The 27,209-nt window shown below is 44.0% G+C and overlaps 1 protein-coding gene across 1 annotated transcript; it reads right to left on the bottom strand.

The window, feature by feature from the left end:
* Nucleotides 1–716: 716 nt before the first annotated feature.
* LOC101802423 (putative neutral ceramidase C) lies at nucleotides 717–25,702 on the bottom strand. The gene is made up of 21 exons (XM_072040280.1): nucleotides 24,540–25,702; nucleotides 23,136–23,282; nucleotides 21,106–21,215; nucleotides 20,660–20,809; nucleotides 19,934–20,110; nucleotides 19,335–19,462; nucleotides 18,678–18,755; nucleotides 17,282–17,402; nucleotides 15,712–15,837; nucleotides 15,240–15,326; nucleotides 13,465–13,569; nucleotides 13,260–13,341; nucleotides 12,698–12,813; nucleotides 10,970–11,064; nucleotides 10,238–10,277; nucleotides 9,418–9,513; nucleotides 8,460–8,555; nucleotides 7,670–7,819; nucleotides 6,749–6,808; nucleotides 4,795–4,883; nucleotides 717–1,199 (listed from the first exon to the last, which is right to left on the bottom strand). The coding sequence occupies exons 2-21, from the start codon at nucleotides 23,269–23,271 to the stop codon at nucleotides 1,013–1,015; spliced, it is 2,229 nt and encodes a 742-aa protein (XP_071896381.1). The 5' UTR covers nucleotides 23,272–23,282; nucleotides 24,540–25,702; the 3' UTR covers nucleotides 717–1,012.
* Between the last annotated feature and the right edge of the window lie 1,507 nt (nucleotides 25,703–27,209).

Raw genomic sequence — 27,209 nt, 5'->3', positions numbered from 1 at the left:
TCAGTCTCACTCAGCATCCTGATTCTGGACCACAACCACAGCAAACATGTATAACTCTTCCAATGGCTTAACCTCCAACCCATCTGTGGTCTCTTGGGCCATTGGCAGTTATTCGAGAACATTCAGAGGACTTATCTTCCAAAAAACCTTGCCTTTACATAAACCCATGTGTGGTGGACAGCACTGAGTCCACATGGCACACCAGTCAGTTCAAAAGTAACATTAGTGAAAGTAAAGAACACAGTTTAGCAGGAAATATCTGCAGACTGCTTCAATATTTTATTTTGCAAATGGCTGCCCTCTGTAACATGGCTAACCTTACACTAGAACTCTGTGGTAGGGCCCTACACAGCCTGTGAAGCCAAGACAACTGATTTATGGAAAACCATTCTGTTGCCCCATCTGTTGTTTTTTAACACAGAGAGTGAATCACCAAAATGTCCTGAAACAGAATGATTAAATGAAATAATATTCAAACCCTTCTGATAAGTATCTATCCATTTTTTCACTTACCGTCCTAGTAAGCCAGCTTTGTCAATTACTTTGAGCACAATTGAGGAGGCTTTTCTTTTGATGTCTTGTGAATTCAGCAGCTCTTCCCAGCTTTATGGACTGGGCTCAATTTTATGGACTATTTTATGGTCTGGATTAGCTCCTGTCATGCAATAATTCCCTCTGAAAGCCTATTCACAATCAATAAGCATCTGATCAATGACTAAAGAAAAACAGTTAACTTTTTATTATAATAAGAATCAACTGTAATGAGATCCATCCAGGACTGGAAAAGCTTGAATGAAAATATATCGAACTAGTAAGGTTGAATTGCAGGTAAAAGTCAAAATTTTGAAGAAGCTAAGCTTTGCACAGCAAAGGATAACGAGCAGCACACAAGGGACAGCAATGATGTATAGAGTCACATATTCCACAAGAAAACTCCCCAGTGTGCATTGCAACATCACAGATATCAAATCTACTGTTCAAAGGAAACAATTCCTTTAATGAACAAGATCACCTACAGACTTGTGATTTCAAACGTTGAGGATACGCCTTCAAATGGATTAATGGGCATGAGTGTAGTGCCAGTTTTCTTGGAGTGCCCAAAGTACCGTATCCTGTAGGTGCCAGGCTCTGTGTCATTAGGGATGTGCCATTCAATCGTCGCATTGCTCCGACCTAATGATCCCTTGGTCCAGTAAAACCTATCAGACAAACCAAAAGCTGCAGTCAGCAAGAAAATACATTTTGCATTTGTTTTAATATCAGAAGAGCTCACACTGGCTAAATGAAGCAGAAGGAAATGAATGCCCTACAGCAAAGTATATTTTAAGAGTTTCTTTTAACCTTTGCTTATATGTTGAGGTTACACCAGAGCAGCAACTAGCAAGTCAATCCAAAACCCAGTAGGGCTGAAAAGTATATGGAAATATGGCCACAAGTCAAAGGTCATTTCTGCAGACAAAACAAAATATTTCTACCAAAGTTTTCCTACATCTCCAAATCCATATCATAACCCCATACAACACCCCCTCATGAGCAATATAAACAAGTTCAGTCTTTGCTGCACTGGGGAAGCTTTGAGCCGAGAGGCTGAGGATTTACTGAAGGTGACAGGTAAAATCCATCAAAGTGGAGCTCAAGGCTTCTGACATCTGTCTCCGTATCAAACTCCTTTCCTTTGCAGACTTGTGCAAAAACTTAACACTACAGACAGCCACACAAAAGATCCCCATGTCTGGTGGTGGGGATTATTCAGCCAGCCATGATGCAGCACCTCTTGGGGAGATGAAGAAGTTTAACCCTCTCTTTTTCTGATACTGTCAGCATCGGGTATCTCCAAGTTGTACCTGGGCCAGACATTCAGTGGGTGCTAACAGTACTCTGTAACTTTACACATTTCTGGCTCACAGCAGAAATGATTCAGTAAGTTCACACCCCATGGTGGGAAATGGGAAACAATAACATTATAAAGCATTCTTACTAGCTCTTAGTCTTTCTAAATAAAAAGAAACGGACCAAGAAATCTTAATGAGAGTTTTCAAGTCCTACTGCAATAGCACCCCCATTTCAAGGCTTTAACCAAAGGAAGCAGATGATCAGAATACATTAATTCTTTGTCAATGTTGAGAAACAGAGTTTCACTACAGCAGTCTTAGTGAGAATATTGAAATAAGTATTTACAGACATTACTTTACTTTGTGGAAAACAGTGATTAATGGGGAAAATTTGGCTTCATCAGTTGTGAGTGGAGACTACAGGCTGACACATGGTTTGTGTATCAACCTGGTTGCTTTTGTCTGAGGTTTTGGCTGTGGATTGCACTGGCTTTATCACTGCAGAGTGCAATGTTGTGTTAGGAGATGACAGCAAGGCCCTGAGCAGTGGTGGATCTTCATCCTCAGGGTCTGCCCCGGCTTTCCTGGCCGTGGCCCTGAGCAACCTGCTGTAGCAGCAGCATTGGCCCTGCTGTCAGCTGGCTCAGAGCAGAGACCTCCACCCCGAGGTCTCTGCTCTCTACGCTCCACACCTCCTCCAGTCTGACCCTGTCTGTACGTAATGATGGGACCTACAAATGCTACTGTGATTGACCTGTACCATCACCCTTCCTCCCCGCATCCCACCCTCCAGGCCCTTTGAACAAGGACCACAACTCATATCAGATCCCACCTGCAAAGAGCTTCAGGCAGATGAGCTCCACCACATCGTATCTCTGCTGACTGTTTGTTAAAGGCAGAGCCAGACAGATTGCTGTCTCTAGCTCAGCCCATCCTCCTGAACTGCCCTATGAAAGTGATCACTGCCCCTGCTGCAGATGTGAGATCTGGCCAAACACTTCTCTATTGTAAACACCAAGATAGCACCCAGCAAAAGTCAAGTCTGCATTGAGTTTGTCCCTGATGCAATGGGGAGTGCAAAACAAAGGGAAGATAACAGCTGTCTCCTTCACCAAAAGCCGCTCCTCCTATAAATAAACCTTCATATCTGTTGGTTACCTGAAAATAAGATTTACATTAGGTTTACAGATGTATTTATAAACTATTTAACACTTTGCAACACTGAGCTAATGAATAATAATGCATTCCCTTGTGTTACTTTCCTGTTGCAATGCCATTGAGTTCAACAGTATTGTACATTAATTTCCCCAGTACTGAAAAAAAAGTCTGACTTCATTAACATCTAGTAAAACTGCTTGATGTTTCCTGTTCCTATCACCGTGATTACTGACATTTCAAGTTGAATGTACTGGTACTGTAAAGACTGCCTTGTTTTTATTGTTACCAAAACCATTTCCCCTTTCTCGTGTTCTTTTATACTTTTTCTGGGGCACCAGGAAAAGAGACATTACTATCTGCATTGCTTTGCCTTCTGTTCAGCTCCTTTAGGCCAAACAACTCCTCATCCTTATCAGCAGAAATATTTAAGCATAATTCAGAGCAAGCAAGATCCAAAGTCTGACCTTTCTCAGGAATTAAAACAATAAGCCTAGATTTCTCTTTCAGCATCATGGCAGCACATTCTTAAAGTTTTGTCCTTTTTATGTTTTTTTGTCCTTTTGAGAGACATTTTATTAACCTTTTTCAGTGTTCACAGCTGAGATTTTAGTAACCTTGTTGGTTTGGGGGCAGGAGGAGACATCTTTTCAGATGTCTTTCTAGGCAGAGCTACATATCATCTATGCCATGTGCATACCAGTGATAAAATGCCTGTGCTGCCTTTATGTAAGTAGGGTGAATGGAAAGAGGAAACAAATGAGAAGGACAATATAACAAGTGTTAGTGTTAAGTAGAGGCTAAATGCTTAGAAATGCCAAGCTCCAGATGCTGGTAGATTAAATCTCCCACACTGAGGTAGGCCAGGAATCCATACAGAGCACAGGAGCAGTACATCACCTCTTGGTTCAGAGAGCCAGGACCATGCTTGCTCCTGTTACCTTATGAGAGCATGCCAAGGGGAGGCAGTGGATTTAGGCTGGAGGCCTGGCTACCAGATTAGATTTAGAGAGCAATTGGTTGCACTTGTGCCCTACCAAATGCTCTCCATAAATTAAGAGTAAGACTTTTCTGTTTGGGAATGTTGCCTCTGATTTCTGACGTTACTTGTTACATTGCAAGGTTGGAAGATCCCAAGACGAATTATTTCCACTTTCTTACTGGTGTGTGTTCTTATAGATTGGTTGCATGAACAGATAAGCAAGCAACTGTGTTTATTCAAGCAGGGAAGCAACTTCAGAATGAAAAAATTGGCAAAGGATTCCTTTGGTATTCCTATTTCATATATGGGCTTCTGGTGTAGCTCTGAAAGGTGCCATCATCTTTGCTGCTTAATGGATATTCTTCCTTATGACTGATATCTCTAACCTTGATTTTATTTTCTTATAAACTTTTTAAATTGTTGACTGTTTCTACTTTATGATGTTTAGCAAAGCCAGCCAGTCTATTCCCATAAAAACCCTACTGCTGGCTGAACCTCTCATTGGTATCTTAGCCATCAGCAGCATACAGGAGATGGAAGGATGTAGGCTATGAACAAATTGAGTGATCCTTCTCTAATTCTTGCTCTTCAGTCTACCTTTTCTGAACTTACAAGCCTTCACTGTAGAAGTTATACCAAGGGGAAGGCTAAGTGTTGTGCTCTGGATGTTAACCAGATGAATGTAGACCTGTCCATCGCCAGAGAGCATCATCTGAAGGGACAAGACCAACCTAGGGCTGGGAGCTCTGAAATTGAGCAGGTTGAATTAAACTCAAAGTACTTTTTTGAGATTGTGAAACAGTGAAATCTGTTAGGGTCACTCACCTGGTGTCCCAGGAGGCATCGTTCCGTACCACCTGCCATTTTCCTGAACCATTGACATATGTCTCCACTGTCAGGAAGTTGTGTTCGGTCTGTGTAAAAACAAGAGAATGAGCAAGATGCTGAATGAACAGGCATGTCCCTACTCTTTTGTGTCATTTCAACTGTAGACAGGGCTATGCTTCTGTGTGTTTTACTGGCAAATCCAGTAATTACTAGCAAAAGTGCTTATATTTCACTGGCAAAACTTAAACTTACAAATGAAGCAGAGAAATTGATCATTAAAACAAGAATGAACAGGAAAGTAATTAACTATCAGCTTCTATCTAAGATGACTGATGAATGATGGGATTGATGAGTGATGGGATGAACTATGTACTTTTCTACTTTTCTTTGTTTTATTAAAACAATGCACAGAGCTGGTAAGATGGAAACTAGAGAACATCATTGTTTAGACTGAAAGGGCATTAGATACTGAGAAAAGTATGTGGACTAGAGTGCCTTTAACCTCAATAGTGTGAAGACACCATGGATGGTCTGTAGTGACTGATGGTCGGACCGAGTGTGGATTTTACGTTTTGTATACCAAATACAAGCCAACATGGTCTCTCACAACCAGACAAGGACTTTGCTGCAAAAGTATTCTGGTGGTGTGAGTTCCAAAAGCACATGCCTGTGGGAGAAACTATGTTCTTGTGAACTTCCAGCTATAAAAAAAAAAAGCTCCAAATTACATGAAATTACTCCTTTTGAAACCTGAACATCGAAGAGTAAAATGCATAAGGCAGAGGCAGTAGCTAAATATTAACTAATCCTTAACATCACCCTTTCCAGCATCATTCTCCTCAAGAAACTGGCTGCTCGTGGCTTGGACTGGCATACACTTCATTGGGTTAGAAACTGGCTGGATAGCCAGGCCCAAAGAATCATGGTGAATGGAGTCAAATCCAGTTGGAGGCCAGTCACTAGTGGCATTCCCCAGGGCTCAGTACTGGGGCCAGTCCTCTTTAACATCTTTATCTATGATCTGGATGAGGGGATCGAGTTCACCCTCAGTACGTTCGCAGATGACACCAAGTTAGGTGTGTGTGTCAATCTGCTGGAGGGTAGGAAGGCTCTGCAGGAGGATCTGGATAGGCTGCACCGATGGGCTGAGGTCAACTGCATGAAGTTCAACAAGGCCAAGTGCTGGGTCCTGCACCTGGGGCGCAATAACCCCAAGCAGAGCTACAGGCTGGGAGATGAGTGGTTGGAGAGCTGCCTGGCAGAGAAGGACCTGGGAGTGATGGTGGACAGTCGGCTGAATATGAGCCAGCAGTGTGCTCAGGTGGCCAAGAAGGCCAACGGCATCCTGGCTTGTATCAGAAACACTGTGACCAGCAGGGCTAGGGAGGTGATCGTCCCCCTGTACTCGGCTCTGGTGAGGCCGCACCTCGAGTACTGTGTTCAGTTTTGGGCCCCTCGCTACAAGAAGGACATCAAGGTGCTCAAGTGAGTCCAGAGAAGGGTGACGAAGCTGGTGAGGGGCCTGGAGAACAAGTCCTACGAGGAGCGGCTGAGGGAGCTGGGCTTGTTCAGCCTGGAGAAGAGGAGGCTCAGGGGCGACCTTATCGCTCTCTACAGGTACCTTAAAGGAGGCTGTAGTGAGGTGGGGGTTGGTCTGTTCTCCCACGTTCCTGGTGACAGGACGAGGGGGAATGGGCTTAAGTTGCGCCAGGGGTGTTTTACGTTGGATATTAGGAAGAACTTCTTTACTGAGAGGGTTGTTAGGCATTGGAATGGGATGCCCAGGGAGGTGGTGGAGTCACCATCCCTGGAGTTCTTTAAAATACGTTTGAATGTAGAGCTTTGGGATATGGTTTAGTGGAGGACTTGTTAGGGTTAGGTCAGAGGTTGGACTTCGATGATCTTGACGTCTCTTCCAACCTAGATAATTCTGTGATTCTGTTATATTTACCATGTTCTCTGCAGAATTCCTAGGGTTGGCACTTACAAAAGTTACTTTAGCAACTTCTCCCTGAGGAGGAAAATGAAATTTATATTAAAGGCTAAGCAGCACATTGCACATTAAAAACATCCTTTGAAGACACCTTAGAAGTATTTTATTTGCTCTTTGTCTTTAAATAATTTCAATTGTTGCAGCAGCAATGGACAATTTATATTGTGAATCCTTGTTCCTGCTTGTGGGATGAACACCACAGTACATAAAACTTCTGTGCAAAAGAGGGAGGGAAATGAGTAAACCTTTAAGAATACTTTCCTGCCTTCTTCCTACCTTAATGCTGGAGACAGCAATGAGATGAAAATCCTTGCTCTGAACAACTTATCTAAATTTTACAGACTGAAAACTAAATCCTTTCTAACATATTTTTTTTTATTTCATTTACATTCTCACCAGAGATATCAGAGGTTACCTGATTTCTGCTTGTAAAGACATCACTGTACAACATTTGCCCATTTCATCATCAAATTATATTTTATGTAGAAACAGAAGGGGAAATATTCTTCATGTTGAATACTATGGTGACTTATTTTCCCCTCATTCACACATTTTAACCATTCAGTACAATGACATTGGCATGAAAACTGCCTCCTTTCTGCTGCTTTGATCTGAAGAGTACTGCTGCTTCATAAAATCACTAATGTGTTTGTCTCATAGAAATAAAACTTGGTCACTCACAAGCTTCATGTTCAAGGCTTAAGTTTGCTTCATTGCTAAAAGGTAAGGAAGCTGGGAAGCATTTTGAAATGGTTTTTAAAATTCAAGAGGGCTCTCTGACGTCCACTACAACACTCTAGAAAATTCAGAATTTTTAGCAAGATAAGTAAGTATTTAAGGATGATTTTCTAAAAAGTTTTTAGCAGATGAAGCTCTCACCACTCGATAGTGTTGTCTCACTTCTTGAAGCACGTCCCCAAATTTCTTATTCACCGGTGTCCTGTCGGAAGTGACAGCAGGCACCAAGGTGAAGTTAGTTATATTGAAAAATGGGGGCTCTGGGCCACTCGGCAAATCCTGAACCGTGTTCTGTGGGAGGGAAGAGGTGCTCATTATACTCAAATACAGATAAACATGACCTCCACCCTGAATCACACCCATGCTGTGGCTCTTCATCTAATTAAGTTGGTCCAAGCAGATTTTAACAGCAGAAGCAACACAGTGAATGTAAAAGCAAGCAAGAGCCCCCTCGTCTGTGCTCCACATGCAGGACCAATACCCACAAGACACCTGTTGCCCTGTTGCTGATGTTCCCAAAGCCCATCAGGCAGAATATCCATCCCATGCCCTCAAAAGGCAGCTCCCACCCGCAGGTTCTGCTCTATCTGCATGGTCCTCAGAGGGAATGGTGACATTGTCACATACAGCAAAAATACAGCTGGTTTTTATACCTTGGTAGGAAAACAGCAACTTCAGAGCATACAGAAAGGTTGGAGGAGGTAGGTATTTTTTTAAACTTTGAATCAAAAAAAACCTAGAAATTCTAAAGTTGTATGAGACTCCCATTATAGGAAATATTTTTATAGCATAAGAGAATTTCTCAAGTGGGTTTCTTATGAGAAAAGAGTGTAGCAATCGAGCCACCTCACTGTGAAACAAATATAGCCAATACCATTTATGGGATTTAAATGCCTCTAGCAACATATGACATACAGAAAATTTTGATTACCGTAGCAATAGCCCTTGCAAGTCCTCTGTACAGCTGAAGGTAGGCAGAAAGGGTATGTGGCCCATAAATAGTTGATGCTGCCTCATATCGCTGAACCTAGGAAAGGACAAAGTTGGAAAAGGAGGGTTTGAAGGGCTCTAGAGCAGATCATGCAGCTCATCCATCTGCACTAGGACAAGATTAGCACTGTAGTGTACCTGCAAGGGTTTATTTAATGATTAATAATTAATTTATTATCCTTATTTAAGGGGTTGTTTTCCAGAAGAACCTCAATCCCCTTACTGCTACAGGACAACAAAACTCAGCTCACTTAGGTATTTCTGCTGCAACTTCAGGTTATTCTTCTCCCATCCATCACAGGCAGGGAGGCCCTGTTGTCACTCTTCCATTTCTTAGAGCTCTTTTGCTCTTCTGAAGGCTTTTTCTCTCCCACTTTTTAGCTTGGACAACCCCACTTCTTCCCACCTTTCCTCCCAGGTAAGTGTTTCTAAATCATTCCAACTACCCACATCTTCAGCATGGCATCTACCCTGCCTTGGAGGGACCCTTAAAACTGCTTCAGGGGTCTTGTAAGCTCTCTTGTAAGTCTTTTCCACAGCAATCTGATGTTGCAGTTCATGCTCTTATCATGACCCTGCAGCTCCGAAACTTTCTTATTGCAGTTCACCAGCCTGTGAAGATAATTTCATCCAGGTCATGAGGAGAAAAACTAATCCAGACCCAAGCTCAGAGGAGCTTCCTTCAGTACCTCTGACTATTTCCACGTTAAAGCCACATAAGTATTTTCCAGCTATGGTTAGGAAACTGTTTTGGCACTTGCAACATTTCAACTAGTCCAGAATAAAGAAGGCCATTTTAGGATTTGTATCACAGATTCTTCAGCTTTTCATGGCAAGAGAAAAATTGCACAATTTCACATGAATTATCATCCCATATAGTAAAAACTGAACTCAACTACCTGGTATTCCTCATAGGTGGTAATGTAATGGGTGTAGACATTGCACAGCCCTGCAATTACGACATCCATTCCTGCTGTACCATGAGAATCAAATTCCTAAAAAAGGAGATAAATCACTCACCTTGTATCAACCTCTTTATGCACAATTATATTATTATATTATTGTTATTTACCAGGGCAGAATAGGAAGTTACAGTGGGTAGGGGGCTGGATGTTCATGAAAGCAACTCCACCAGTGTTATTTGCATATATTAATACCTTGGTTTTGCTTCCCACATGAAAAAGGATAAATGACCTCATGCTCCAGTGAATGCAATAAATTTAAGGATTTTTTTTTTTTGAAGTCTGATGTCTGTGTTCTTGGAAAAAAACCTTGGCAATGAAACTATGCGAAGAAGGCTCAGTGAGCTTCGGGGGCAGCAGGCAAGATTAAGTATTCAGACCAAAGCTAAGAATAAGACATATCCATCAAGAAAACAGAAAAAATACATTTGCCATTTTTTCCAACAGTTTTCATGCTGCAGAATTCTGGTAGAGATTAAGGAGATATACCACTCTAATACAGAATTAACTAACTTCTTTTGACTTAATGGATTGAAACCCAATCAATTTGCTTCTTTTGGGGAGGATATTAATTTCTGTTGCACGTCAGTAAGTGCATGAAAAATGAGTGTTAAGCAAGTGTGAGAAGAAGCGCTCCATAAGAAATGAGCCCCAGGACCCCAGCTGGGAAGGGGACAAGGGAAAAAACAGAAGGGTCAAGAAATGTGAAGTTCCAGATCCACAGCCTTCTCAAGAAACGTCCTCCTCAGCAACTTACAGATTTAACAGCTTCCCGTAGTCTGCGTCCAGACATGGTCCTAGGGACATTAAGGGAATGGCATCAATACCCAGAAATGCAGGGATCGCTTGCTTGACACGCAGCACACCAGAACAGAGGGGAGGCCACCAGAAATTCATTCAGCACATGCAGTGGTTCTCTGGGGTTTGCTAAAGCACCCTCAGGGCTCCTCTCAAGAAACCCAATCAAAACACCTCAAAACATTTCATGTATATCATCACAGCCAAGTTGAGGTTGGAAGCACCCCAGGGTGGGGTGAGATAGAAGAAAAATGATATAAATAAATCACTATTCTATTCAGATTATCACCATTGTACCATCAGCGATCAGTGCAATTTGTTGTTCCAGCATTCATGGTGTGAAAAAACAAAGTTAACACACTCCTTTCATTTCAGTGAAACTGTATTTTGCTATGAACAGCTAAAATTATCTTGGAAGCTTGATCGCATCTCATTCATTTCTATGGCTAGTTTATAACATACAGAAGAAAATGGGAGTTCCAAAGCAACCAGAGAAGAACACATGCAAGAATCTAAGTGCAGTGGACATATGTATGTAGTGTTCACACTGCTGTCTTATGTCGAGGACAATTTTTATCCTGTCCCCCCTTTTTATGCATTAGATTATGTACCCACACACAGGAGTACTGCAGGTAGTTTGAATGAAATGCTCTCAGATGCAATATGTAGAACAAGACCAAAGAATACATACGTAAACTCTCCAGGAACCGCAACAATTGCCAATGATCCGATGGTAGCGATCTGAACATCCACAATATCAGGGTGCCATGGATGAGGCCATGTCATCTGAGATGAAAAAAAAAAAAAAGTATATGACTTTTATAGGACAATAACAAAAGAGATAGCTGAAGAGTTTTCCTTCCTTTAGTGATAAATAGGGAAAATATTTTTTTTTCCATAATATAGACAGGGACATGAAAAAGTGCACCTCCTACACCACATGTACAGCAAGCAGCCTGACCGCAACAGATAGAGAAGGAGAGACACATGCAAACTACATGGGTAAGGTAAAAATAAATAAATAAAAATGTCTTTTAAAAATATGTCTATAAAAATAAATAAATAAAAATGTCTTTGTTAGACATTGGAACAGGCTGCCCAGGGAAGTGGTGGAGTCACCATCCCTGGAAGTCTTTAAAAGACGTTTAGATGTAGAGCTTAGGGATATGGTTTAGTGGGGACTGTTAGCGTTAGGTCAGAGGTTGGACTCGATGATCTTGAGGTCTCTTCCAACCTAGAAATTCTGTGATTCTGTGAAAAAGTGTTGGCGGAGGGGCAGCTTAAAGTAAAGTAGGTAAATAAAATCAGAGTAGCACCCAGAAACAGAGTCCTCACCAGTAGAGACTTCCCACCTGTGTGAGGGAAGGACACAGTGTTATGACTGGTAAGGCCGATCATCTGAGCAGAATGGCAAAACTGAGTGAATGAGGGAGCCTGGTGGCAATGGGAAACGATGGTTACCTCCTTCTACATGATGCTCAGGGAGCCCTGTAAAGGAGCCACCTGCAGCCCAACCCTGGCTTCAAACCACCCCATAGCAGGGACCACGCCACACCCAGACTCAACACCCTTGCAGCAGCCAGATACAAACTGCACACTACAGGAGTATTTCAGCTTAAAAGAAAAAAAAAAAAAAAAAAAAAAAAAAAAAAAAAAAAAAGACTACACAAAATATGAAGGAGTCTGCTAAAGGCAATTAAGAACAAGAAGAACCTGAGGGTGGCACAGCTCTGGCAAACAAAATGCAAAATCTTGCTACAGCAAGCCAAAAAGTTTTTCGAGGAGTGATTTACCAGGGGCATAACATGAATGACAAAATCTCATGATGCACATCAAAGGAACACATGAAAGCAATGATGAATCACCTCATCCAGATGGCATCCTCTAAAGTGCTCTAAAGGGCCTTGGATATGATCCCACTCCACTATGGTGCATTTGCCTTAATGCCAAAAGGACAGCAGGTAGGAAACGTGGCATTGATTTTCTTTGAAAGATTTAACTAGGATTTGGGAGAGTTCAGTAAGGACAGCGCTGAGTTTGTCCCTGGAACAGCACACCCCCCTGGGAAGGGGCTGGCAGTGGTGGGGCTCCATCTCTGTGTGCCCTGAGGAAATAGCCCTTCCTGGGGAGTGGGTTGTCCCTGGGGGCACGGGACTGGTGGCAAGCGGCCTCCATCCCCAGGGACAGCCCTGGGCCAGCTAGGAACATTGGTCCTGCCACAAGCAGGGTCAGAGCAGAGGCCTCCAGCCCATGGTGTGCCCACCTGAGCCCAGTGCCACTCCACCATGCCCTCAGCATCCCCACAGCTCTCTCTTGGTCCTTGTCCTTCACCATGCAGGCTGGCACAGTGCTGATAGGGACTGCGTTTCAGCAGGGCACTCCAGCACTTACCAGAGTGCACACCCAGCTCTGCCCTTACCTCTCCAGTGCTAAAGAGAACCGGCTTGGGTTCATGGCAAGCTTTCGTTTCATTGGATGGCTGTCCCAGGAGCTGGTCACGGATTTGATCCCAAAATGGGTCCCCTTCTACCGAGCCTTGAAGGAAAACATCTTTTAAACACTGTTCTTTCAACTTCCCCAGCAGCTATCAGGCAGAAATACCATATATTGCCCACTCCCTCCTTATGTCAGATAGGCTATTTCTTAGTGGATTCCAACTATCTCCCTTTTCTGGTGTGGTTTCTGCCAGGCTTTAGCCCAGCTGAGCCCCATTTCATCAGCATTAGGGTAATGAGAACGAATGGGAAAGACTGCCCTGAAGTCCACTCTTTCTCCTCCCCACTCTCCTCCCCATATATCCTTCCTCCAGAAGCTTTGCAATGGACACAAACTTGATCGCACCTTCCTAAAAGCGTCCCTTTGGAGATTTAACCACATGTTGATATTCTCTGAAAAGGTCTGAGGGTTTGAATTCACCTGTTGTGTGCCCTGTGTCCTCCTCATTTGCACAAAGCCATGTTGACATCCACTCTCCAAATTACCTTGTGTGAAGTTGAAAGCCCCCACTCCATCAATAGTCCCTGCAGCAAAGCTGTATCCCAAGGCTGGTTTACATGTTTTGACCTTAACCAAAAAGGGGAAAAAAATGAGAGAGATTTTAAAACCAGTTTCTTCCAGTTTGCCAGATCCTGCTATGAGAACATAGCTGTTTTTCCTTCCTTGTACCCCAGTAGCTCCCACTCTTACTGTGTGCGTGGCATTGAGCTCCACCTGGACGTCACTCATGTTCACCCACTGGTGAGCTGAGCTGAGAGGTCCTGTGATCTCTTGGGAAGCATTGGCATACAGCTCCTAAGGGACACACAGACAGCAATCAGCAGCCAAGGCAGAAAACCAAGGGAAGGCCTCCTGTCAAAGCAGAAAGTCTCCAGAGTGTGTGGAAATCCTTGAGGAAGAAGAAATCAGGCACCCTAGTCTTCTGAGCTTCAGCAATATGAATTACTTCTACACTCAGTTGATGTCTTGCAGTGGCCTCTTGCAGGAGCATATTTCCCAAGCTCTGTTGTTTCTGTCATCCTGTCTCTAAATCCCATGTCCCCAGAGTCCTGCAAGCTTTCCTGTCCCAAGCAACATGGGGGGGACACTGGTCAGCAGTTCTGTGTGCACCTTGATTTTCACAGTTAAAGCAAGCACCTATTCCACCTGAATGGCTCCCTGTCTCCCTCCCTCCCTTCCTTCCCTCCTTTCTTCCTTCCCTCCTTCCCTCCTTCCCTCCTTCCTTCCTTCCTTCCTTCCTTCCTTCCTTCCTTCCTCCCTCCCTCCCTCCCTCCCTCCTCACCCGTATTACTCATAGCTCAAAGAGAAGGCAAAGCAACTGTTGATTACAGGAGCTGTTAGAGTATCTGCAGTTTTCGTGTCTAAGACCAACCAAAACAAATGTTTTCTATGACAAAGATGCAGTCAAATGCATTAATTGCTTCAAAACTCATGGACTTGACTATGCATTTACTGTATGGGTGACATCTCCATCATTCAGCTCTTCAGCAGATGATTTTCCTGACACACATGCCTCAAGCTGGTACACACCATTGCCAGAAGTTATACAGGTTTAGTAACATCTCCTGTAACTGCAGGAAAGAGCAGAGGACACAGCCCTTGACAACCCTGAGTCTGCAGTGTTAAAAATGACAGCAATGTTTTCCCTCTCCGCTTGATACCTATGCCAGGCACCTTGACTGGGACAAGCTTTCGCTTACAAGTCATGATCAGCCTGGAGTGACTTCAGGGCAAGCATCCGAAATGGCAATTAAATAGGAAATAGCCACCATCAAGCCTTCTGCTCTCACTGGACCTGTTCCAGTTCCTACAAGCTGTTGTCCCTGAAATGGTGCTAAAAAAGATCCGCCCATTGACAACTCGCAAATTACTCGAATCCATAGAATGGAAAACAGTTAATTTAAGTGAATTTGGGGCCCAAGAACATAGGCTACATAATGGAGCCAAGAAGGTGGACCACAATGAGTAAATGCAAAGTCAAGCATGGCAAGATGAGTATCTTTCCAGGGTTTTTAAGCTAGCAGTTTTTAATTCACATTTGCATTAGTTTGTGAGTGCAATGCCAAGTCAGCTAACAAGTGGTATGTGATGGTGTTGCTGAGCTGTCCTGGGAGGCTTCGCAACCAGTGTTTTTTCCCATCATGACCCATCATGAGGTGCATTCTTGGGGATGGGCAATTATAAGGCAGCAACATCCAGATTACATAGCAGTCAGGAAGAGAGAGATCAAAACTTCAAAATCAACATTTTCAAATTCTGAGTCCTATAATCACATATCTAAATAAAAGTGTATGTTTTCTGAATAATCAGGAAATTTTCCTTAAGTGTATAAACATGAATTTTAAAGTAATTTAAACCTACAAACATTCATAAAAAACAGGTGCAAGAAATTTGCTCAAATGAATATGTGGTTGTTTTTGTAATAACAGCATTCACATGCATTTGTAAAATGAAACATCACTTACCTTTGCTTTTGAGTAGATATTTTGCCCTATAATTCTTGTACTGTCGAACATATCAGTACCAGGACCCATGGCCATGCACATCGCTGCCTGTTAAGAAATTTGGTTCAATAATAGTGATCTGTTTCAATACTAGTGATCTGTTCATATGGATAACATGTGGCACTGCAAAGTGGATGAGTGCATGAGTGGTTTTCATCATGTGGAAGCTAATAGCTTCTTGCTAGCCATCTAAAATTTGGGCACCAGATTGCAACACTAAGCTTTGCAGTGAGACAAATATGGATTTGGGCTGAATGATCAGAAAACGGTGTGAAGACAAGACACGGTAGGTTTCTGAAAAGGGCATCCAGAATAGTCCAGAAGAGGTCTTTTTCATGCAGAATGGTCCATCACAAGGCTCTGTATTTGCAGCTCTAGCCTGAGTTTTTCTCCTCCATCATAATTTAGTGTAGATCGAGTAATCCATACGTACCCCCCCCACGGGACAGGTGCTCTGTGGGTTGTCACACGATTCCCCTGTGTTTACGCAGAACGGGCCTTTGGTGTTGGGTGACACGTCTCCCAGGTTGGAAGATGCAAAGGCAGCAACAAAAGATCCCTGCAAAATAGAGACATGGTCAGACAGATTTCAGTGACGTGCAGCGATTGCAGACATCCCCTGTGGCTTTCTCTTTGGGCTGCAAACATGCAGCACAACCTCAAGAGAGGTATTAAAGCCAGCTGATTGGCACGCAAGCTGGTAAATGTTTCTGAGGTGACTGGGAGTACTGGCATAGGGATTCAGGAGTGTACCACGAGCTAGGGACAGGAAGAGTAAGGGAGAAAAGGTCACAGGGTATGTAACTGCCACCTTTCATCTCAGCAGCAGCTCTTCCCCCACCTCCCCTGTTCTTGCATTCCTGATCACATGCTAATGGCTCATTGTGACACCATGAGCTGGATTTTTCTTCTTCCACGCTATCAACATGACAGATTTATGGAGTGAGAGCCAGTGGATCTGACCACAGAAGTTCACGCCAAGCAGTACTTGAGAAGCAAGGCTGGTTGCGCACTGAGCATCAGCTGAGCAAAGCTCTCACAATGGATCCTCTCATTTCTACCCCGTCTAGAAGCAGCATATGTCCACACCAGCTATTTTAATATCTAATCAGCTCTTCAAACATTCTCTTGTAAGACTGCTAGACAAAATGTGTCCGGCAAAATGCACAACTGAATATTGGATCCTGCAAACACTTCCACACATACTTAGTCTGTGTTCATGTCATCTTGCATTGACTTGCACCCATAACTATACACTAGAGACAAGTCTTCTTAAAAGCTTTTAGATAACCCGCTATAAAAAGAAAGGTTTGCAAGCAGAACATGTCTAAACTTTCTTCAGTTTTTATCCTTCGTATGAACCACACATGTTCCCCTGCCCAGAATATTAAAATATGAATTGAGCAATGTTTCAAGGTACCTGCTGAAGATGCACACAGGACACCGTCATAACTAACACACGACTCAAAGTGACTGTGAGATTGGCTCCTGTCCATATTTACATCTCAGGGGAAATAATTCAGGGGAATAAAGGAGATCTGTTTGGACCTGGGGGATGGCAAATCTCTTGGACAAATGAAGACTATGAGACAGAACTGGCTGGAAGCCACGGAAAACAAGTGAGGATGACCACAGGCTTGATTCCATACTGCAGATGCAATGTACACGATCTAATATCCCCCACTTGCCTTTCTAGTGATTTCCAGTGTGTCCAATAGTTGAATCATAACAAATTTGATTTGTTCTTAAAATGGGAGTAAATGGAGTAAAATGGGAGTTATTATCTTGAAAAGTCACAATTACACTTTGTAATTTCTCTTCACCAGAGGAAGAAAGAATAAATAAATCAGAAAGTGCATCTTTGGCCTCCTTTTGATGTATTTACCCTGCTGTCCTATCTCAGTGTTTGACAGAACCTGCTATGGCCCATAAAAAGCATTGACCATACCCTCTGTGTTGAACTTTCTTCCCCGTTATTCTCAATATTCTGAAAACACTCTTACCTCTCCAGTAAGCATGCCCTTGTTCTTCTCCTGCTCAAACAAGAGAGATGCGTAGCCCACGTTGTCACTGTTCACAAGACGGTTTGTGTTGTTCATGCTGACTGGGTGCACGGCAAACCAGCTAGAGAGAAGATATGTGTAGGAAATGCATTATTTGAAATAAATATTTGCAATTGGCTTATAGAAATTTCCTCTGGGGAAGCAAAAACCCAGATCATCAGTGCCCAGGGCTGGATTAAGAAGGGCAGTGCCCACATCCTCTCCCATCATGACCTGGAAGGCTCATGACTTTGGTGACCCAGGTCCTGAGGTGACAATAGTTTGGCACTGTAATTAACAGGGCCACCAAGAGCTAGTTCAGCCCTGGACTGACTCTCTTCTGACTCCCAAGAGTTATATTTTTGGAAAGATTTAGAGGAAAATCCCTGGCTTTTCCTTGCACCATCATCTGTGACACAAGGAGAGAAAAAAATTGAGAGGAAAACCCTCCCGTTCCTCTTACTGCAGTCAGATTCTCACTTGTGATATCTAAATGGAGAAGTCATGTTGTTGGTTTCAGGACTACCTCTTACTTCATTTCCCCAGCCCTGAGCTCTGACCTTCGAGCAGCCAAGCACTGCCACAAAGATGTGCTGATAGGATGGGTGTCATAAACACAGCACCTGACACCCAGCACTGGGAAGGGCACGTTTTGCATGAAATAATGGGGTGTTAAAGGAAATAACCAAAAGAACAGAATCCCAAAGTGGTCCCAGAGATTCTGGGGCCAGGCCCTGCTCCCAGAGGCACAGTGAAAGCACAGGAGGCACTAGTACAAGACGCAGCATGGGACACGGCCCTAAGGAAACAGCCCTTCTTGTGTGAGCTGGGGGTCTCTGCCCTCGGGGGCGGCCCCAGTGCTCTGGGACATAGCCCCATGCAGCCTGGGGTACAGCTCCTGTAGTGGTGCTTCCAGACAAAGCCTGGTATACCTGTGCAACCTTCTTTCCCTGTTGTGCAAGACAAGCCTTAAAAGACTGATTTCCAACCACATAGGGTTTTCACCTGCACCTCTGCACGGTCGTCTTCCCCAGCCTCCTCTGCAAGCTGCAGCACAGGGGTCGTGGCAGGAGACATGCCCAACACAGAGAGCTGGAGGTGGGCTAAGGCTGCTGAAGGTCCCAGAGCAGATGAGAGACGCTGACCTAGTTTATGCATTCAGTGACTCTCGGCATAACTTACTCTTGCCTCAGAGGCCCTCTGGTGACTACCTGAGAAGAATGGTCTATGAGAAAGTGCCATAGACCTGAAAGTCAGCATGCTTGTGCAGGAAGGAACTACAGAAATAAGCCTAGAACCACAGCACTGGGGTGCTTTTCTTTATGAGGATTTGGAGGGAAACATCAGCAATCAGTACCTGATGAGGCCCAGGTCATGTCCATTCTCATCTACCATCTTCAGAATCACCATTTCTTTATCCGTGTTGGATGAATACCTGGGACAACAGAGCAGGGAAATCCTGTTATCACCAGAGCAACAGTCACATTCTGTGTTGTTAAAACTCCACTGGGCTTAGCAAGAAAATGGGGAGGATATCGGAGATTTTTTTGCTAGGACATGGTGACCTTAGAGGATCATCCTAATGCAGCTGTGAACCTAAGGGAAGAGGCACAGTCATTGATGACCTCAGGCCCTGCTTCCCTGGGTGGTGGAAAGAAGAGATCCCTCTAAACACAACCTTATGTACTTTAATGCCATCTGATTCAAATGCTAGCATCCACGAAGGACGTTCTTTCACTGCTGTTAACAAAACACGAGGTCACATCCTTAACTAATGCCTCACATGCTTGGAGGGGGCATCAACAGCTTCCAAGTCCACTTGTACAATTCATTTTGGGGGAAGCAGGTACCCAAGGACCCATGATGGTGACTGTCATTCTGCCATGGACTTGGTTCCACATTTGAACTGTCCTACAAATGACCAGAAACACTGTATGCAAGACCTCTGGGTCATGGTTCCAAACAAAGGGTTCTCTTCAGGGATCTGTTTCTCTCCCATTTTCGGAGCCTCTACCTGCTTTTCTCATATGCTGGATTCTGGAGATATGAGTACGGGCTTCGGTTGATCTGACTGTTTTCTACAGTGCCTCTGTTTATAAAAAGCCTTCCTCTTTTCAGGTTCTGATGTGCTATATCAATGCTCTGAAAAACAAAAAGGCAGGGAATATTAGTGCATGAATGTAAGACATATGAGTTTGTTTGGGAAAACTCCCTCCCTGCCTGGCCCCAACACTTTCTTGGGAATCTGGAGGCTTTTCATGTTTTTTGTTTGTTTGTTTGTTTTGTGTTGTTGTTGTTGTTGTTTGTTTATTTTTGTTTTGTTTTGTTTGGTTTGGTTTTGTTTGTTTTTTTAATAGACCAAAATTCTAGAAAGTTATGATCATGAAAAGTAATATTTCAAAATCAGGCAAAACCATCTCTTTCTAAATAAAAACTTGCAGGCTTTTATTATCTGACCTGATCTCACCAACAAGCATAAAAACACCTCTGAGTGTATTTTAAGGTTGCAGCATTTTCAGGTGCTACCATAAACATTGCAGCAAGAGCTCTGTACCTCCCCTTACCTCTTCTGTGTTTATAGGCCCATGTATCAACAGTCCAGCTGATGCCTACCTTTACAATGCCCTTCACAATAGCATCAAGGGATGGTTTGATCAGTCCTTTGCTAGTGAACCAGAAAAGTGTGTACTGGAAGTAGCCACCAGGACCCGAGTGCGTGTGGGTGCCGCTGAGGATGACATTGTCCTGTCGGTACAGCTCACCATACTTGCTCTTCAGTTTCTTGAGCACCTAAGAGGAAAGAAGTGGTCCTAAAAACCCTTTCTTATACCTGTGGAGATTTGTATCAACCCTTGAAAAAAAATAAAATAAAATCATCTCTCAGCTGCCTCTCAGCTCTTTTCTTTCCATCAGATACTCTATAGCCAGTGACCAAATAAGTAGGCTACAGCTGATGATTTGTCAACTACCTTAAAACAATAAAATCCTGTAAAGGAAGACCTCTGTAGCCAACTTGCAGCCCACCCCATGTCATCCAGGGAGTGCCTAATTCTCAAGGATCTCCCTTCTTCCTCTGTGGTGCAATACATAGGCACCAAGCACCATGTGTATTTTTGGTAACTTTTTCACTACAAAAAGCATGGTCAAAGTCCAGCATCATTTGCTGAGAAATCTTCTTCATCAGAGACACCACACTTCTCAAAGTCCTTCTGCAAGGAAATCCCAAAGCAAATGGCCAAGGTGCTGCTGCATTCTGTACTGTCTGGCAACGTCTACAACCTTAGCACTAATACCAGTGGCAGCTCACGCCGTGCAGATAATTCACTTCCAGCCACGTACCTCCAGCCTCAGTCGCTGAGACACCATCCCTATGTCGATGCTAACAAACACTACTCGCTTGGAGCTGTTGGGCTCTGCCACGATGAAGGCTCGGCTGTAGAGGCGTGTGAGGAGCCCACCGCCCACCTGGTCAGGATTGGCGTAACCCATCTGGAAGGAAAGAGCTCTGTCAGGCCCACACAGACAAAATACCGAGAGATGGATTCATTTGCATGTATTTGCCTAAGTCAATTTCCAGAAGATCAAAAAAAAAAAAAATCTTTCAAGATGAAAACTCAGAGTTGCAACTATCTTGCCCTGCTATCACTCATTTAATGATTTAAGACAACCATTTGTTAAGGCAAGGCCTCTAGGCCAAATGTTCTGAAAAAAAAAATAATAATACTCAGAGATGATGAAAAAATAACAGTATTTCACTGAATCCATGCTCAATTCCCCATACATACCAGAGGAATTTCTGCTACTGGCCCTGTACAATCTGCTCGACCTGCACCCAATAAGTAGCCTCCTGAGACACCATTTGTTGGTTTCTGGGTTGGTAGTGGGTCATCATAATCTATAATAAGAATAAATAGTAGATTAGGGGCCACACAAACAAGCAGAACTAGGGAAGGAAGAGTCAACACAGCTTTGTGCACAGGGTGTGCATGCCTGGAACCTGCTGCACATCCCTGGAGGACTTAGAAGTTTGTGAACAAGGGGATCTGGCTGATACTGTCTGCTTGGGTTTCCAGCTGTTGGCCAACATGGCCAGCATTTGCTGATGCTGTTAATGTATTAAGGGTGGAAAATAACAGGCCAGGTGTGAAGAACTGCAGAGCTCATAACATGGGATCACTGAGCTGTGTAAAATGTGCAGTGATTCACAGCAGGGGGGAAAACAAGCTTAGCTTCCTTGACTCCAAATCGTCTCTCCAAATTCACCATTGTCATGCAGAAAACAGAAGCCAGGGTATAAGGGTGTTTTCACCAAAAACAAAGTCCATGTCCTATGCCGGTGTCCTGGTCTCAAAAAAAAAAAAGCGGGGGGTGGGGGGGCACAGCAGCGCCAGAGCAAGCAGTTGTGGGCAATGACCCTGGACCAAACGACACAGAAAAGGCCCCTCAAAGGAGGCTGAGCCTCATCCCAGTCATCGAAAAGGCTTCCACGGGATGCACAGAGCATCTGGACAAAGTCACAGAAGAAAAGCCATTGAGGGTTATTAAATAAATAAATAAATTCTCTGCGCCTCAGGAAATCCCACAGCCACAAATCACTGGAGGCTGAGATAACACCGTGGGAAAAATATTTTCGTGCAGTTAATCTGTGCTCAAAGTCTTCCCTGGCCAGATGGGGCAGCTGGAGGCTGGGCAGAGGGAAAAGGGGACACTTGCTCTTCCCACCACGGCCTTTCCTAGACTGTTACTTAAAACAGGGGAGAAACAAAACACTCTCATCGGCCACAGACCGAGCACAGGAGCTGCAGAGAGACAAAGCAGTGTGAATGAAGGGGAGGGGTTCCCATTAAAATTACTGCTGCTCCACCTCCTCCTCAGAGAGATGTAATGTGGAGGAAAGGCGCTTGTGCAAAATTCTCACGTTACAACCTAAAAACTAGAGGGAAGCATGAACTCCACGTAACTCAAGAAGAAAATCAAGGAAGTGGAAGTCCTCATTGCTGACTAATCAGGCAATGCTCTGGGAAAGGGCTCCTACCACATGGAAACACCTAAAGCTTGAAAATGCTTGTGTGTTGTTGTGTTTTTTTTTCTTTTCATTTGGATTGATTTGCTGTGTTTTTTGGTTTTGCTTTTCTTTTGTACCCCCATGATATTTTCTCTCTCCAGAAAACAAGTGTGGGGTATATTAGAAGTGGATTGAGGGTTTCTTGGGGCAGCTCATGCCACCCAGCTGCCCCATGCCTGGTGATGGGGTTGGAGGGAATAAGCGAGTTGTGGTGGGATTGCAAGTGCTGCCAAGCTCCTCAGTTTCTCATTCTCTGGGTTTAGAAAGAAGCTTCATAGCTCATTTTGACTTTTTTTTTTTTTAAATAACATATTTCTAAACTTTCCAAAAAGAGCAAACTGCTTCAGGTGGGAATGGATTAATTTGACCTGAACATGTGGCCCCGGGGCATGCCATGCACATCGCCTCATTGTGGGAGCAGCCAAAAACCAGGATAATATCCAGGTTTATGCAAAAATTGGTGCCCTCTGAAAAAAAAAAAAGGGGGCGGTGGGGGTGGGGGAGAGCACATTTGTAATGGCTTGAGTCTGCAAATGACTTGGGAATGAGACACCACCATGCTATTTTTTCATTTTGGGATGATTGTCACTGGCCAGCAGCCCTGAAAAAGGTTCCTGAACCCTGCTGCCACAAGATGAAATCGGACGCTTTTGCATCTCCTCTCCCTCCTCCTGTATCCTCCCTCCACCCCACCAAGCCCTCTGGATGGCAGAGAGCTGTGATGGGCAGTACCGAAGTAGCTTAACTTGCCATTGCTGGAGCTGTTCTCTTGGGTGAGAAAGTGGAGAACGAGGAGTGCCACGGTCACCGCTATCATCAGCGCCAGGAGAACGATGAGGACCACCTCCAGGCGGGAGAAGGAGCACTTGTGCCTCTTTCCACACATGTCAGGGGGCCCTGCAAAAGCAGAGGGGAGCCCGTGAGAGAGGCAGAGGGGTCAGCCCCGAGGTGATCCACGAGCTGGCCATGGTTTGCATTCCCCACCCCGTGTGTCCCCCAGGTGGGGCAGAGTAGGCAGTGATACGGATGGGAAGCGGTGACAGATATCTTTATTTTTTTACCCATTCTGCTTAAGACAGCAAAATCATATCTGCTATGTGCAGCAATTGCTCCCTGTCACTAGGCATCCACGTTTACAGGGACACCTTGCTTGCTCTTTTGAAAAAATCTTTCGAATAAAACCCTAAATCTTTCATCAGATCCTATAATCACCAAGAGAGGTGCTGCGGCCTGAAGCCTCACCACATTTTTGCTGCTCGTGCTCAGTGTGTACAATATTTTCATAATAATAATGGTTAACTTAGGAAACCCAGGGCAAAGCAAATACCCCCATTGCATGGGAAAAGGCAGCTTTCTCCAGGATATGAAAAGTGGTGGTTGTGACAGCTTTCCAGAGCTGAGATCTTTGGATTTCCTTTGTGTATATTGTTACCCCACCTCAGTTTAAAGATTAACAAGAAAAAAATATTCAAAATATGGTTATGGGAAAATGTACTATTTTCTCCTATGTAAAAAGGTGACTTTCAGTTTGCCCTGTTCTGGTATCTGAGATTTGCATCAAGAGCTTCCCTCGGGCAGTTGTACCAAAGATGTGCCTTTTGCCATTCTTGGAAACATCCATACAAGGCCTTTCAAATAAAGCCTTTAAATTAGCTTAAATTAAGCCTTTAAAATAGTTTTGCTCATTTTCATGCATCCTTGGGTGTGTTAGTAGATCATCTTACTGCAGAACCACTGAAAAGAGCATTTATGGTCTTGGAAGCATGGCAACAAGGAATATCACCACCAGCAAGCCAACTGGTCACCCAGACTTGCAATAGGTGACCTTTCTATCAACTTATTTTGCCATGGTAAGATAAATCAGCTGTGCTCACTGCTGGATTTCACCCAGCTAATCTTCTAGTGGCAAGAAATCTAATATCACAGGTTTCCTTCCTCCCTTTTTTGACTTTGCATTTTATTCTGTAAGCTGGAATTGCCAGCTAGATGCAACTCATCACAACCTGCCCAGAGGATGGATATTGCAGCGCCATCCCAAAACATGACTACATGATACGAAATTCTGTTTGTTTTTCCAAGTGATTACACAGCTCAATACCAAAAGAAGTAAACATTTGTACTATGAAATCACAACAACATCTCATGCAAACTTACCTTGCTATGCAGCTTATTAGGGGTTCTCTGTCTATATTCTGGATGCCGTGAGGCTTCTGTACATCCAATTCTGCTTGTACCTGAGGTCCCTTGCCAGTCCCAGGGGTTAGAGAAACATCTCCTTGCTTGAAATCTACTTCAAGTTGAAAGGTCCAGCTTGAAAAGTATTGCTGTTACAATCCCATGAGTCAGGCTCTGTGTAAGATAAGGAACAGATCAATAACATTTATCGCAAAACAGGTGTGTTTTGTTTTTTTTCCATGCCTTTTTTTTTTTTTTTAATAAGTTATTAACAGTGCCTGTATCTTCAAAATAACCTTTCCGGGATTACACAGATCAGCTGTGGTGCATGAGGATTACGGGAACAAGGATTTTCCCTCTTTGTTTTTTCATCACAGCTTGACCAGGCTGCAAGATGGTTGCTGCTCCACATCCTGCTGTGAATCTGAATTCTCATGGGATATCAGTCTCAAGGGCTTCCAAACTTCACTAGAAGAAGAACTTAAATATGTGGACATACTCTCAGCTTTTAAACGTTTGCTTTTTCTGTCTGTTTTCCTTCTGAGCCCCAGCTTGGTTGCATCATGCATTAATCCACCAGCTGCTAAAACATGTTTTCTTCAAAGAGTTGTGTCTTCAGGAGCCATCATATCCCTGAGACAGTGGCAGCTTGCTCTTGCTTGCAGAGAATTTAAAACCCCCCTGAGCAATACACCTTTGCTTTCCCCAACTCCCATGAGTTTTCGAGGGAATTTAAGGATAGGACCACGTGTGACATTTTCCATTCTACTCAGCTTCCAGCAGGCAAACATCGCAGGAGGTGCTGTTTTCTTCTTCCACCACCATTTCTTCCATGTCTCCTAATTCCAGGGGTTAATGTTCCAGCTAGCACTGAGCACGGGCAGCCTGAGTAATCACTTCAAGGTCACATTCAGTATCTCCCTTTGATTCAGCAGTTTTTGGACTGGCTTGTGGGGAGAAGAACGGTTTTCTGATATGTTATCTCCTCACTGCGATACCAAAGGAACACTCTGCCCTTGCTGTTGGCAGAAAACAGCATGCTTCATCTCTGTATAGGCTGACAGATATTCCTGGTGAGCTCCATGCCGAAGTCGTGGATGTGGGTGCCTGGGAGAGAGACACCCCACTGGTTCTGCTCTGGGCCACCACCAAGCCACCACGGTCCACTAAATCCACCCCACAGCCCCCTGGCCTCCAAGCATGGTACCCAAATCCTGGCTGTCACCACCCCAGAGCAGTTCCAGACCTGACAGCCGAGTCCTCAGGCAGAGGTGCACCAAGCACCTGATCAGGGTGGGAAATGAGTCACGTGAGCTAATGATCCTGTTTTTCCTTCCTTTAACAATCCTTTACCTTAATTTGTGTTCTTTCTTCTGGACACACAGCTGTTACGTAGCTTGGGCCAGTCCACCCCGGTGCAGTGTTCAGGCATACCCAGCCGTGATGCTCTGCAAACACAGTGCCCAAGGGTTTTGCAAGGTTGCTCCAAGCTGTGCACCAGCCCTGGGGGAGCCACATTTATTAAGTCCCAGGACAGAAACTAGATGGTACACCACAGGAGTAGGCTGTGAATTAGCAGGAAGAACAAGAACTTTTCCTGAAGGTGATGTGTTTGCTAGATCATCATGAAATGTGAAGAAATTGAGTGTTCAAGGTTTGGAAGGTGATGATTTGCCCTGTCATCTCACCCCAGGGAACCCAAAGAGTCAAGAAAAAGACTTCACTGTGGCTCTGTGGCTCCAGGAAGGGCAACTCAGTTGTTGTTGTACGTTAAGGAGGAAAAGGAAGTTTGATAGTACCTCAGAACAGGTTTGGGGGAATATCTTAAACTTTTTCCTTTTAAAAAGACTGCTCAATGAGGCTATGGGGACCCACAGGTCCCTATCTACCCTACATGGCCTGACTATGCCCACCCACCCTGGATCAGAAGTGCAGAACAAAGCAAGTTTTTTGGCACAGAAAAGGGACTGTCTGGACTGCAAAACCCTCAGCTGAAGCACTAAGAGCTTGGTTAAATCCCTCTGAGCTCCTTCCTGCCTGTGAAAAAACAACCCAGCACCTCCAGAAAAGGTGGATTTCCAAGACAACAGCCAGGAAAGTGTTTCTTAAGAAGCAATGGTAGCTATGGCTGGAAACCAGGTTGCACAGAAACAGTGTTTTCTGGTCTCCTGTAAGTCATCAAGGGCTGGTACCAAATCAAACCAAACACTTCCCTTATATAAATTCATAGGAGTCTGCAATCTTTTCCACAAACCATCTGAAAATGGATCCTTCCATCCTGATCTTCCAGTGTTGGCATATGCAGGAAAGGTGATGGAGAAAGAAAATCACAGGGGAGACAGAGAGAAGGATTCAGGACACCAGGGACTTCCCACCCATCTTTAGCCTTCCGGATGCTCTTCCCATGGAAAACTCCAATCCAAGCAGGTTTAAAAAGAGACTAACTAGAGTGCTTATTTGTCCATTCTGCCCCTTTGCTTTTCTTCCTTTTTCTTTAATCCTCATTTTCACCCTGAATTATATCACAGGCTTTTCTATGGACCTCAGAGGGGAAGGACATAAAGCTCCATCTGTGTTGCCTCACTATTGCCTGCTTCTCTCCAAGGGAATGGCCTAAAAACCACAGCAGAGCAAAAACAAAAGAGCCAG

The sequence above is a fragment of the Anas platyrhynchos genome, chromosome 6, assembly GCF_047663525.1.
Source record: "Anas platyrhynchos isolate ZD024472 breed Pekin duck chromosome 6, IASCAAS_PekinDuck_T2T, whole genome shotgun sequence".
Lineage (NCBI taxonomy): Eukaryota > Metazoa > Chordata > Aves > Anseriformes > Anatidae > Anas > Anas platyrhynchos.
This window is presented reverse-complemented; position numbering and strand designations above follow the sequence as displayed.